We start from the raw sequence: 12,762 nt of genomic DNA, 5'->3' as shown, positions 1-12,762 counted from the left end.
AAACAATCACAACAGTGGGAAAACGTGAAATGCAATATTAATTTTCAACAGCAGCCTGCGAAACGGAGAAGAATGACAGTTAAAGCCTGTTATGTCGTTTTGACGTCGTTTGACCTCCTTACTGAAAAACAATACAACGTTGTCTTCGAGTCAGAAGCCGATTAAGAGTCACATCATTGCAACTAGACGTCGAACGTACCTGTAATCTGTGAAAGATTAGAAGTGTATTGTGACCTGCACAGCCCCAGATCTGTGCAAAATCTGCGACCGGACAGTAATTACATTGTTGTCCAGTGAGTATCGTGATTTATTTTAGTGATTTCACAAACGTTCACAGCACAGCACATTGGAATGCAATATAATTATGAGACTGTGACATTTCAGGGGTGATTTGTATCCAGTAATGACACGAATTCAACAACACAAATTCATACGTTTTGTTCTTGTGTGTGTCAGCGATCGCGTGAACTCATAAATGCAATGGGTCTTTTACTTTTCATTTTGGCACGTTTTTTGCATGTTTAAAAATACAATCTCACGTGTGCTTTGCATTTCACTACTTACTACAACGACGGCATTTCGAAGGTACATATCTGAAGTGGCAAGCAGTGTAGTCGTGCCTTACTTTTCTTGGAGGATTTTACTCAATTCTGAGTGTATTTTGGCGTTTCGTTTTCATTAAACGCAAAACCCCATGTATTGATTTTCAGTAAAGAGATCAAATGACGTCAGGAGATTATAACAGCGGCTTTGAGTTCCACTCTGGCCCTAATTCCGCATATTACTCTCGAAAAGTAATGTCATGTGTGTGCGGAGTTTCACGCATTCCTCCATCCGACTGCGCTTCGGTTTGGCCACGAAATCCTCTCCAGAGAAATCAGGTTACAGTTGAAGTTCTGTGGTATGGGAGATCGTGGATAGCAGATTAATTAATCGCCATCACATTGAGACGACTTCTTTTGAATATGCCCCCCTCGCTTTGGGAGACCCAGGAACTGTTCCTCCTCGCCGCTTCGGAGCGCAGCGTCTTTCGGCTCCACTGAGCTGCAGCGGAGATTTGCTCCTTGCACCTGGCCGCGAGGCACAAACCCCGGCAGCTTCGATGAAGTCCGTTACGTGATTCTGGGAGGCTGTCCAGAGGTTGGACACAGTGTCAGGTGCTGAATGAGCAAAGAGACGAACCCTCCGCACTCCGAAGAAAGGAAAACGGGAGATTTACATGGCCGGTGCGCCATCTCACCAGTCCCGAATGCCGAGCAGATTCAGTGAGTTGAAGCGCGAGGGCGGCGGGGCGGACTGATGGCACCGGCGCAGTGAAGTACAGCGCGAGGCGAGGCGAGCTCTTACCAGGGCACCAACCGGCCTAAGCACATCGGTCAGTTTGTCACCATAAATCCTCTGCTTGCGATAATTCTCCCATAAAGCCTCCTGTCTGCGATTACGCTGACTCGACGAACACATAAATCAGGTGAGGAATCATTTCCGAGCTCATCTCTCCGGACGAAGATCTTTGGAAAACAAATAAAGGGGAAAACACGCAACCGAGAGCGCACTAAATCTGATTTATATGCACGTCGTGGATTGTTATGACGCTCATTTCACGGAGTGGGTAAGGTTCTATGTTAGGGTTTGGGAGCAAACAAAGCAGCGCGTCCACACGTGCCTCTTTGGTTGTACGCTGCGCTGAGGTGCGTGAAGGCACCAGGGCCCGTCGCTCGAGATGTTTATATCACTTCTAAGATGGCCTGAGCAGAGGCCAGTGTGCTGCACGCGCCTGCACGCCGGTCCGACACGCGCAACTCCATACTGAGCAAGGCCAGCCTCATCCTGAAGATCAATAGTAACTAAACATCAGTTGCCAAATTGCTGTTAGTAACAGCTCCGCATTATTAGTGGGTCTACACTCTTCCCCCAGACCCTGTCGGCTTCTTTTTAAACTCATGATTCATTTCTAAGACTTATGAACTCTGAAATTAGCCTTAATACAAACGTAATTGCGTAAAGATTTGATGCAACAAAACTGCATAGACACACAGCTCTGTTCCTGCAGCAGGCAGCTATGTTTAATAGTGGACATAAATGTGAAAACGGGTAAAATGAATAATGGTTTGAAGTGGGTTTGAGAAGTATAGAGTCAGCGCACATTAGTCCAGCAAAATCCAGCTGCTTGTTAGCCAAAAGGTTTGCATGCCATTCAAAATACATTCTTACAAAGTCAAAACGTGTCTAAGAGTTAACATAACTACAGAGAAAAAAGTCATGCGAACATATTCCTTTTAAAACGAACAATTCAAATCAAGCTCAATATTGTTTCACTTCACTCCCAGTCCTGCATTGTCCTCTCATCCCCTCAGTTCATTGCGTTTTCCTCTAATCCAGCGAAAAGGGAGAGGTGCACACTCCTCTGCTCTGCACGCATGTAGCCTGCTGGCACCCAGCATCGCGCGCAGACACGGCTCCCTCCGAGGTGGCCACACCTTCCATTCCTGCTGCTAGGCAACCATCAGCTCCAGAATGCCAGGTCCAGGTCCACTTCCACTCCCTGACCTCTGCCCTTCTGAACACCTCACGCAGCCAGTCAAGTACATACACATGCACACAGCAATGTTGACTGAACATTTTGTTCGTGCAAAGGCAAAGAATAAAAAAAAAAATTGTACAAAAAAACAAACAAAAAAAAAGCATTAAAAACCCTCTGCTACAACTCTTCAAAGTGAACACAGAAGAATGTACAATAGTGCAATTTTGTTCAGTTTTCTGGGATACTTCCTTGTGTTTGGGTTTCGTCTGCGCGTGGGTGGAGGTGATGGAGGCACTAGTGGTGTCTGGATCTGCTGGAGTTCCTCACTGCAGCTCTGTTGGCCCGATCCCAACGCTGCGGAGAGGAAAAGATCCCAAATCCTTTACACTTATTGCGCAGGTCTGATTTTGTTACAGCAAGCCCCTTTGTTTCCACCGCCGCCGCCACCAGCAGCCTCTGGAGCCTTCAGCCGGTGGGTTTCCCCTGTCAGTACACATCCAAACACACCGGAAGCCCTCCCCCCCATCCCGTTGTGGCCAAAGGCGAACATTCACCACATCCCCGGCCGAAAGACACTATAGTAGTCTGTAGCCACACACACACACACACACACACACGCATCGATCATCTCCCTCACGCACTCCCCCATCCCTGTCCATTCTGGCTGAGCGGAAAAGCCCAGTCTGTGATGAGAAGGTTGAACGAGAAGGGGTAGGATTCCATAACCTCACCACAAATGTCATCAATCACCGTGGGCCTCTCGTGCGGTGTGTGTGTGTGTTAAATACAGCTGTAAAGTTTTTTGTTATTAAAAAACAAAACAAGCAGGACAAGCAATACATTACAGCTTAAAACCCAGTTCCTGCAGTGCCTACAGACCCTGCGCACAGCACAGCCCAACACAAACGGGCGGGTGAAGGACTTTTCTGGGTTTCAGATATACTTGTTTTTCAGCTGTATGACATACAAATACGGCAAGTTCAGTTCCACAGAGCGATTCCCACTGGTACCAGCCACAGAACGAGTAGAGTGTCAGTGCATTTGGTTGTACCTTTACTTTATGGCCCAAACGCTCCTTCCACTTCTGTGCAATTGACCCATCGATGAGAAGCAATCTGTAGAAGGGAATTCAATCAATCAATCAATCAACCAACTACACGACACCGCAGTCCTATAAGTGACTCGAGCCAGAAGAGGAGGCCGAGCGGGGGAGGGAGTACCGAGATTGTTCCTCGTTCTCATAACCCATGATGAGGTACTCCTCATTGGCAGTGAGGGGCGGGCACAGACAGCCCGAGCTGTAGTACAGGGTGACTGTGTCGCGAGGAATGTTGACCAGAGATGACTTGAGCACATCCTTCACCTCCACCACTGCGCTGAGGTCATGACTGCGACCTTTCACCTCCTTCACCTTGGCATGGATGACTGAGAAGAGGACGATGGGTGACCCGTAAACATCACAGCTGAGGTCATTGGATTGCATGTGCCACAAGTGACTGATGTAACTGACCAAAATGGTTTTGACTTAAGAGAGTAAACATATGAATCTAGTTAATAATTCTAGTCAATAATTCTAAATTGCATAAAAACTTACCATAATTGTAATTGTTTTTTATATAGGTCTTTTGAGCAAGCCTTACGTTTTTGCACTTGCATGGATCTGGAAACACATACAAATCAACAAATTAAATTACAGATGCAATAAACCTACACTGATATTCCAGCAAAATATTCTGGTAATAAAGACAAAAAGGAATCTGTCCATCATCAAAACATGCTTAACACACTCAGTCCTTACAGATTATGATAGCAAAACAAGTCTTGTGTGTTACAGAATGGCAGAAGTCATGCATGTGCACAAAGATGACAAACAGGAATCTGATTGTAATTAATGGAAAATATAAAGTGTGTGAAGTACCACTGACTCCTTTACAGTTGCTGTTGTGGGAATCCATTGGGAAGTCTGGGTTGGACTCTGATGAATGAGAACCAAGTTTAGCGCTTTACCCAACGCGCCCCACAGCTGTTAAGGTGGTAGTTTTACCATCAGAGTTGTGTTTTGGTAAAGTCACACCCCCCCACTTTTCTGTCAAGCTTATTTTTGTTAAAATCTAAAACTTTATTCTAGACATCTGAAATTTATTCTAGAAAGTTGCGAACAAAAAAGGAAGAGAAAAAAGTAATCTTACCAGGGTTGCATTTTGAAGGGTCTTGAGAATGGGGAATGTCTTTAGGAAAGATATATCGGTTTTTAAATGCAGCAACAACCACCATCAGCATCACAACCACAACAAGCCAACATCAGCGTTAATACAGTACCTGATCCCTCTGCGTTTACGATCGCCTCAGGAGAGATGCAAACTCCGCGGTCATAGACTGGCAGCTCTTCGCAGGCGAGGCTCTCCGGCCACGCATGGTTATACTTCTTCATGACCGGCTCGCAGCCCATCTTGGCCCGCTCACACACCGACTTGCACGGCTTAATCGGGTCGTGCTGAAAGTCGATGGTGCATATTGGCGCGTACATCGCGCACAGAAAGAAACGCAGGTCACGGCTGCACTGGATAGTCAGCAGTTCCTCGAACTGTTCGATCGCAAGAACGGCGTTGGCTTGCGTGCTGTGGTGAAGATGGTTCGGCATTTTGGTCATGTTCCATGGCATGTGTTTGCACAGGGGAATGCGCACGGGCTCGCACGACGCCGCCGTGGCTCTCGGTATCCCCATCAAGCAGGCGACGGCGAAGATACAGACGAACATCTCGTAGGAAAACATCTTGACGAAGCCGCGTGGTAATCAATGGCACAGAATACTGATCGGAGAGGCTATTTATGACTCACCGTGGATGTGGAACACGGTGAATTTAGTCCGTCGACGCAGCGCGAAGACCTCGCGCCAAAAGTTTCTCCAACTAACTTAACACGTTTGCGTCACGCGACTGAAGAATAAAGGTCATCTTTTTTTCTCTTCAGCGAAATAAGAAAGAAAAAAAAGCAACGAAGTCGTATCCCCTCGAGCAAATCGTGACGCAAAGTAGTTGTTGATTTTACGTCCCCCGTTCCTTCCTCACGCCATGAGCGCGCTCGTGTTCACCGTGCGCCCCGAGCTCTCCACCTCAACCAGAAAACGCTCCGGTGAAGGCACGCTCTCACTGCAGGCGCAGTCGCCAAGTGACCTCACTCTGCGGGACCCGGTCCTTTTAGCCCGCGAGCCCCCTCCCCTAGCTTAACTCAGAATCGCCATTAACCGAACAACTGTTGTGCTTGCATGCATAAAAGAACCGGCGCGTGCGTGTCTCGCCATGCTGTCGAATGCTTTCCACTTGGGAAACGAGGCAAACCAATCGACGGCTCTAAACGTGGCAATTTCAAGTTAGCGTCGATGACAGGTGCTCGAATTAGTGAAGTTTTAAGCGGGTGTTTAACGCTTCTCCACAGGTTAAGGGGTCAGCTATACTAATTAGTAGGCCAAACCACTAATAGATGTACACCAAGTCAGTTAATGGATTAATAGCGGTAGCCCGACAGTAGCTTACTTAGACCGTGTTGATATAGTTTAAAATGAGTGAATCATCAACGTAAACTATATTGATGTTAGTAATAAGTCATGTAACGAAGCCTGTCTATGACTGCAAAGATGAAAAGAGAGAAAAAAACACTCCAGGCGTGCCCACCCTGGCGGCAGGCAAACGACAAAACAGACAAAACTGCAGAACGGCTCGGGGCTGGGCGGAGCAGGGCCGATCATATTTAGATGAGATCTGCTGCACGCAAAGCCGCAGTAGCGCTGTTGCCTCAGCGCGCGGGTGGACGCATGCGCTCCAAAACGAGCGAAGCGCTGAGGAACTAGGACCGTCATGTCTGGTCCGCACTGTACTGGACGAGCAGCGACGAGGAAATACAATACAGTCCCTCGGAGGAAAAAACACAAAAGGGAAGACTCGGATTCGTTTCAATTCGGAGCGACTATCAAGATCAAGTAGCTGGCGATTCTCAGGCGCGCGAGAAGCGCGTGTACTTTCAACGTTGGAACAAGCGTCCCTAACAACCGTTTACATACATGTAATTCACATGGCAAACCCAGTTATGATTGCATTAACAATTATAGTGTGGGATAGTTTAATATATATTCTGGCTACTACCCCAATACACCAGTTTACCACTGAAATGCATGTAGCACAAGATGAGACCACACCGAGTGTCTATGACCCAATGTTTATTTATGTTAGGGAAGATACATGGTCATTTTCAAAAAATTCAAAACATATAAAAGTGGTAATGGTGCGGGGGGAGGGGCACGGACAACTTAAACATTCAATAAATATGTAAGAATGTTTATTATACCACGCAGAAAGTTACAATGGAATCTAAATGCCAAAAGGCATCATGAAAGTTAGTTAAAAAATTATACTATGCTTTGTACAAACAACACTTGGTTGCTTTTATAACGTGTAGTTACCCACAATTCAGTTTCAAATGAGAGGCTATGCATCATTTTGGTAAACGCATCAACAGAACAAAGTGTGATCATTAAAAAAACGCAAAAGAATTCACAGAGCAAGAGAATGCACGCGATAACCCACATATATTAGAGCGAGAACAACATCGAAATAAGAATCACTGTGTTTCATAGCGGCATCTGTTAACAAGCATTGTAGCATGATGTTGGACTTCACTACTTCATCCCAGCCCACCCTCCCAAACACACAGTAACGTACTTGGGTGTTTTTTAATTTATTTTTAAACCATTGCAAGTGCCCCCACCTTAGCCCAGCCTAAAAAAAGAAAAACAAAACTAGGGGGAATAAGATTAAAAATATTTAGTGTTACTAGTCCCTGACAGACATACTTGTAGATTACATTAACTGGTCACTGAACGGCTTTGTCTTTTCTCTCTTTTTCCTTTTTCTATTTAGTTTCTTAGAGTTTCAGAGAAGGTTTGATCCCATAGTAAAGTGTTGCACTGGTACGGAGCACTGTGGAATGAGGCTGTGGCGTTCACGCCCTGGAGCGGACACGCCTCACGCCGACGCCGACACGGACTGCTTGTACACAGCATGGTAGGCGTTCCGAAGCAGGACATACGGAAAACAGGACTCCAAGAGGTCCATGGTAAGGAATGGAGACTCCTGAACGATCTAGCATGTGGCCACACACACACACACACACACACACACACATTCAGACAGAGAGAGCGAGAGACACAATCACAGTGAGAACAGATTTGAGAGTTTTAGGGGTGGTTTTGGTTTTTCCAGGCTGCTGTGGTGTGGGTGCGTGTGTGGGTGGGTGGAACAGAGCAAACACTGGCGCTGGGTTGAGGACACATGTTCTCAGTTTGATAAAGACACTTGTCACTTTCCATCACACACCAGTGTCCAGCTGCCAGAGGCTACACTTCAAAGAGCTGCTCACCCTTCAGCCAAACCCCTCACAGCGCTTCTCATCACAAAGCCACAGATACATTTGCATTGCTGCAGAATTCAAGTCCGATACAGATGCTATAGAAAGTGCTTTTGTCTCTACTGCAGTACGGCCCATCTCAGCTTCCTGCTGCTACTACCATCCACAATGCCTGATGGGACCGCCGGGATCCACAGAAACTGATGGGACCTTCTTCCTCTCTTCACACTGTGCTTTTCAACAGTTTGCATGTCTGGTGCTGCCATGAGCTCTGACTGGTAATGTTAATGAAACATTTTATTAAAAGCCACAGTAACACCAGTCGAGCTGGATTGGAGAGGAGGAGGTGGTGGTGGGTTTGTAGAAAGTCTGTGTGATGTTTCCTTTTACTCCAAGTTCACTCCAATGTTTCTCCACGCAACGAATGTTGCACACATAAAGGTCACAATGTAACTCCATGGTAGCCTTAGTTAAACATCACCTTGCTGACGTGTTTGAAATGGTTACGCACCATTACACTGACACTAAATACACTGTAAACAAAGTTTTCATCTCCATTAACCCAATCCCTCAGAGACATATAGCTAACGTTAGTTAACTACTACAAGGTACATGACAAAACTGGCTGCATTGCACGGAGGCTACAGCCATGACTGATGTCACCCTTTACACAGACTATAAATAATACAACAAGCAGTTTGCTCTTGTAAACAGTTGGCTCTCAGCTGCAGACAATCTCTGGGAGTCACATCCTACCGACCAACAAGAATCAGCTACATAATAGACTAACTTGGTTGATAAAAATAGTTACAAGCCACTCGATTTAAAAAGTAGTTACGCTACACTGTTATTGCAAAAGTTAGTTTCCCCACTTTGGTACTTATAGCTGTTTTACTGAGCAACCATGAGTGGGTTTAGGATGGTTTTCTGTTGTGTGTGAACGGGGAGTGAGAGACAGGCAGACTGGAAGGAAATGATCACATTAGTCTTTGAGGGCTGTGTGTGTGTGTGTGTGTGTGTGTGTGTGTGTGTGTGTGTGTGTGTTTGTTTTGGGGGGACCAGGGCTGACTCACCATGTCCAGCAGAAGATAAACAGACTCACGATTCCTGGTGGTAGTCTTGTCTGTTTCCTGACCAATCTTTAGCAAACTGGAGGAGGCCAACTAGAGGAGAGAGAGAGAGAGAGAGAAAGAGAACAGTGAGAGTTACACAGAGAAGGAGAGCGAGAGTGAGAGAACACACTGTGAAAATTATACACAGAGAAGGAGAGGACTCAGAAGGACACAGACAGACAGACATTGGGGAGTGTTTACTGCAAGGCAGAGCCCAGCCTGGGGGTACGGCTACACCACTGCTGCTGTACCATAAATGTGTTCCGGAGATGTGTGAGGAAAGCTGTTCAAGACATGGTCTGTGTGTGTGCACGTGTGTATGCGGCTTCTGAGCTCACAGCAAGGAACTCCTTCAGGCGGTCCTCAATGCTGCCCTTGTGAATGGTGAAGAGTGCTGCAGCGATCTGGTTCACAGCCTTAGCCAGACAGTGGATGTTGTTGCAGTGCCCTGAAGTGCATGTCCAGAGAGTTAAGAGTTACACACTCGCACAAAATGTCCATTTAACTGTAGCAAACAGAGTCAGTCTCGCTCGCTCTCTCACACACCCACACCCCTACCCCACTGTCAAACAGGTACCTTCAATTGCAGGGCTGTATTGAGACATGACGTTGCTGGCAAGCGTTGGCAAGGAGACAGCCACAAACACCATGAGCAAGCAGGCAATCTTGTACTCCTCCTCTGGGCTGATGTTGTCTGGTATCACACAGAGGGGTGAGAGGGGAATTACTGTTCTGTTGTCTGGTATCACACACACGGGCATGGGGGGGGGGGGATTACTGAGCTGTTGTCTGGTATCACACACGGGCAAGAGGGTGGTTAATACACCTCTACATCCTCACACACCTTTTGTTTTGGCTCTGAAAAAGGAGTGGAACAGGGCGCTGAGGGAAAGGCGTTCGCTCTCGCCAGGCTCTGTCTGAAAGCTAGCCTAGGGAGCCAAGGAAAACACCACTAATGTCCAGCAATTAATAGTTATTTGTGCTTGAATGCCACTCTGGGAATGAGTGGGTGAGGTGCAGTTTGCCCTAACACACAGATTTGATGGTTAACAGCAGAGTTGTGTGTGAAAACGTGGAGAGAATCAACTAAGTATGTAGACCTACAATACCCACGTTGTACACACCCCGAGTGTGACTGTGGAGCTGTACGGAGTTAAAACAGTGTGTCAAAGCGTTATATTGAATTCTTCACACTTCTGTGGTATTAGATCGGCTTAGTTATAAAAAGCCGTTTTATTTGGAATCTAGTGGTGCTCTCTGGCATTAACCTAAGTAGTTTTCTTTTTTGGATTCTGAAAAGTCCTCTGGTCTCAGCTGGAGTTCGGTACTCTGAGAGACCTTCTTTCACGTATACCTGGTTTCTCCGACCAGGTTCAGAGATCTCCTCCCTCTTCAGGGTCATCATTACTGGTCATGCCCAGTCGCCGTTTATGTTCTCTCAGTTGCTCATGGTAGCATCGCAGATCGAACGAGCTTGCTAGTGCTGACACACACAATGGCTCAGTGTTTAATCAGTAGTGTGTCAGCAACAGAACTCTACCTGCCACTACTTGCCTGCTAGCTAATGATACCGGCTGGCAAACTTTAAATACTGTTTGCCAGATCACATCGTGTTAGCTAAGTTTAACCATGTGAATAAACTCATGTAGGATTGCTCAAGAAAATGATGACCTAACTTTTACTTGTAACTAAATCTTTGAGCCAGAGTACTTGCATCGACTTGAATCGAATTGAAGTTTGGTCTGCCAAGTTTTTAAACTTTCATAAAACAGGAGAAACCATGAGGACATGACATGTAATGCTGAATTTAAATTTGGTCAAAATAAAGTAATTTAAGAAGCTGCTATCTTGTGCTGCCTCCCCTAGCAGCTGCCTTTTTCTCACTTGTGACAGCTGCCACCCTATATGATGCCTCCCTTAGCAGCTGCAACCCTAAACGCTGCCTCCCCTAGCAGCTGCCTTAACTCACGTGACGGCTGCTACCCTAAATGCTGCCTCTGGAAAGGAACACAGCCATGCTGTAAAACCTTCTCTTGACGAACCTCAACACCGAGGCCGGTTTTCTTACAAAGAAAATCCACGGATGTTTACATATATTAATACATGTGGGATTACATTTGTAAATATTATTCTGTAAGTCACATCCTGTGTGTGGCAGCAGGCTGGGGTCTCTTTCAAGGGAAGAACAGGTGCCTTTATTCCTGCTCACCAGACTTCTGGGAGGAGAGGGCCACTACGAGAGCAGGATCGATCTCACAGGGCAGCCCCGCTGCTGATGACAGCTCGTACACATTCATGGCCACCTGAGGAGGCGGGGCACAGATAGAGAAAACCAACCAATGAGGGACGAGGGAGAGAGATGTCACCAGGGACAAAAAAAGGGAGAATGCAGGGAGTTGTGTGATGGAAGAGAGGAGGAGCGAACATGTAGGAGTGAACTTGAGAGAGGGAGAGAAAGAAAGAGAGAGCGAGTGTGAGTGAGCGTGAGAAAGAGACTGAGCGTGAGAGAGTAAAAGTGTGAAAGTGAGCGGGGGGGGGGGGGGGGGCTCTGTTCCAGTCGTACACTCTCAGACTCATCTACCTTCATGTCGGTCTCGCGAGGAATGTGGTCCTTAAAGTCCTCGACGGAGCTGACCAGGAATGGGATGTGGCAGGACAGCACCTGCCGAGAGAAAAGGAAGCAGTGAAAGCCCTGGAGCATCTAAATCGCCCAACCCAAACAGCCAGCTCGGGAGGGGGAGGGGAGGTCAGTTCAGTGGTCACACTTACGTCCCGGAGCGCCTCTTGTGCCAGGGAGCGGAAGGACAGGATAACTCCGATGATGGTCATTCTCTTCAGGACACTGTCCACCGCTGCCGAAACAGAAGACGGGCAAGGAGGTGGGGAGGGGAAAAACAAGAAAGCAAACAAACAAAAACATGTTAGCCATAATCTCAGGTTTTTTTTTTAGTGCTTCTGCAACATGGCCATGACGACATGTATACATCCCCCGTCCTTGTGACTGTGGGGGTGGGTAATTTGGCTTTAGGGGTAGTTGTTGAGGGCAAGTTGGGGTTATTGTTAAAGGTTGTGTTCAAACATGCAACACAGCAGTGCCCTCAGCATAATTGCTAAAAGGGAGCAGGAGATGGCAGCTGTGTCCGACACTGACCTCTGACCTCTTACCTTCAGGTGTCCAGTATCAGCACTGCCTAACACACAGCACTGTGTTAACCACTGCTATGGTGTTTGTGGGTGTGGACACTGGTGCACAGAGGAGATCCACTTCCTGTCTGTCATTTAGCTGGGACTTGCTTTGACATTTGGACCTACTGTAAGCACAGCAACAGGCGAGTGTGTCCTTGCTGTGTCCCTACTCTGTCTCCCTGCCTGTGGACACTCACACGTGAGCCTGTTTGCTCGCTCTGTGGACACTCACACGTGAGCCTGTGTTTGCTCGCTCTGTGGACACTCACACGTGAGCCTGTGTTTGCTCGCTCTGTGGACACTCACACGTGAGCCTGTGTTTGCTCGCTCTGTGGACACTCACACGTGAGCCTGTGTTTGCTCGCTCTGTGGACACTCACACGTGAGCCTGTGTTTGCTCGCTCTGTGGACACTCACACGTGAGCCTGTGTTTGCTCGCTCTGTGGACACTCACACGTGAGCCTGTGTTTGCTCGCTCTGTGGACACTCACACGTGAGCCTGTGTTTGCTCGCTCTGTGGACACTCACACGTGAGCCTGTGTT

General features: G+C 47.2%; 2 protein-coding genes across 7 annotated transcripts in view; both read right to left on the bottom strand.

Annotated features, from left to right (window-relative positions):
* Positions 1 to 2,037: 2,037 nt before the first annotated feature.
* Positions 2,038 to 5,953, bottom strand: frzb (frizzled related protein). Its single transcript, XM_027022704.3, has 7 exons — positions 4,841 to 5,953; positions 4,711 to 4,749; positions 4,440 to 4,496; positions 4,116 to 4,181; positions 3,742 to 3,946; positions 3,573 to 3,636; positions 2,038 to 2,875 (listed from the first exon to the last, which is right to left on the bottom strand). The coding sequence occupies exons 1-7, from the start codon at positions 5,292 to 5,294 to the stop codon at positions 2,816 to 2,818; spliced, it is 945 nt and encodes a 314-aa protein (XP_026878505.2). The 5' UTR covers positions 5,295 to 5,953; the 3' UTR covers positions 2,038 to 2,815.
* Positions 5,954 to 6,717: 764 nt separating this feature from the next.
* The window catches only part of nckap1 (NCK-associated protein 1), a 33,823-nt gene continuing 27,778 nt past the window's right edge, over positions 6,718 to 12,762 (bottom strand). For 5 of the 6 annotated variants that reach the window (XM_081713319.1, XM_027021815.3, XM_027021825.3 and 2 more), the window contains 7 exons: positions 11,803 to 11,885; positions 11,615 to 11,695; positions 11,243 to 11,336; positions 9,611 to 9,727; positions 9,372 to 9,481; positions 8,995 to 9,084; positions 6,718 to 7,656 (listed from right to left, as the gene is read on the bottom strand). In XM_081713319.1, the coding sequence (XP_081569445.1) occupies positions 7,540 to 7,656; positions 8,995 to 9,084; positions 9,372 to 9,481; positions 9,611 to 9,727; positions 11,243 to 11,336; positions 11,615 to 11,695; positions 11,803 to 11,885 (692 nt within the window). In that variant the 3' untranslated portion in view covers positions 6,718 to 7,539. Of the gene's footprint in view, positions 7,657 to 8,994; positions 9,085 to 9,371; positions 9,482 to 9,610; positions 9,728 to 11,242; positions 11,337 to 11,614; positions 11,696 to 11,802; positions 11,886 to 12,762 lie in introns of those variants that run through there. The other variant, XR_014123373.1, reaches the window with a different exon arrangement.

The sequence above is a fragment of the Electrophorus electricus genome, chromosome 4, assembly GCF_041902795.1.
Source record: "Electrophorus electricus isolate QZ-2024a chromosome 4, ASM4190279v1, whole genome shotgun sequence".
Lineage (NCBI taxonomy): Eukaryota > Metazoa > Chordata > Actinopteri > Gymnotiformes > Gymnotidae > Electrophorus > Electrophorus electricus.
The sequence above is the reverse complement of the archived record's forward strand: the minus strand, read 5'-3'. Positions and strand labels throughout refer to the sequence as shown.

What these genes read in the sequence shown, in the direction of transcription:
- frzb (XM_027022704.3), bottom strand. Translation starts at nt 5,294, where the DNA reads ATGTTTTCCTACGAGATGTTCGTCTGTATCTTCGCCGTCGCCTGCTTG. An exon ending in CCCTTCAAAATGCAACCCTG is followed by an intron (nt 4,497 to 4,710) that starts GTAAGATTACTT and finishes CTCATTCATCAG; the next exon opens with AGTCCAACCCAGACTTCCCA. An exon ending in GAGAACGAGGAACAATCTCG is followed by an intron (nt 3,637 to 3,741) that starts GTACTCCCTCCC and finishes TCCCTTCTACAG; the next exon opens with ATTGCTTCTCATCGATGGGT.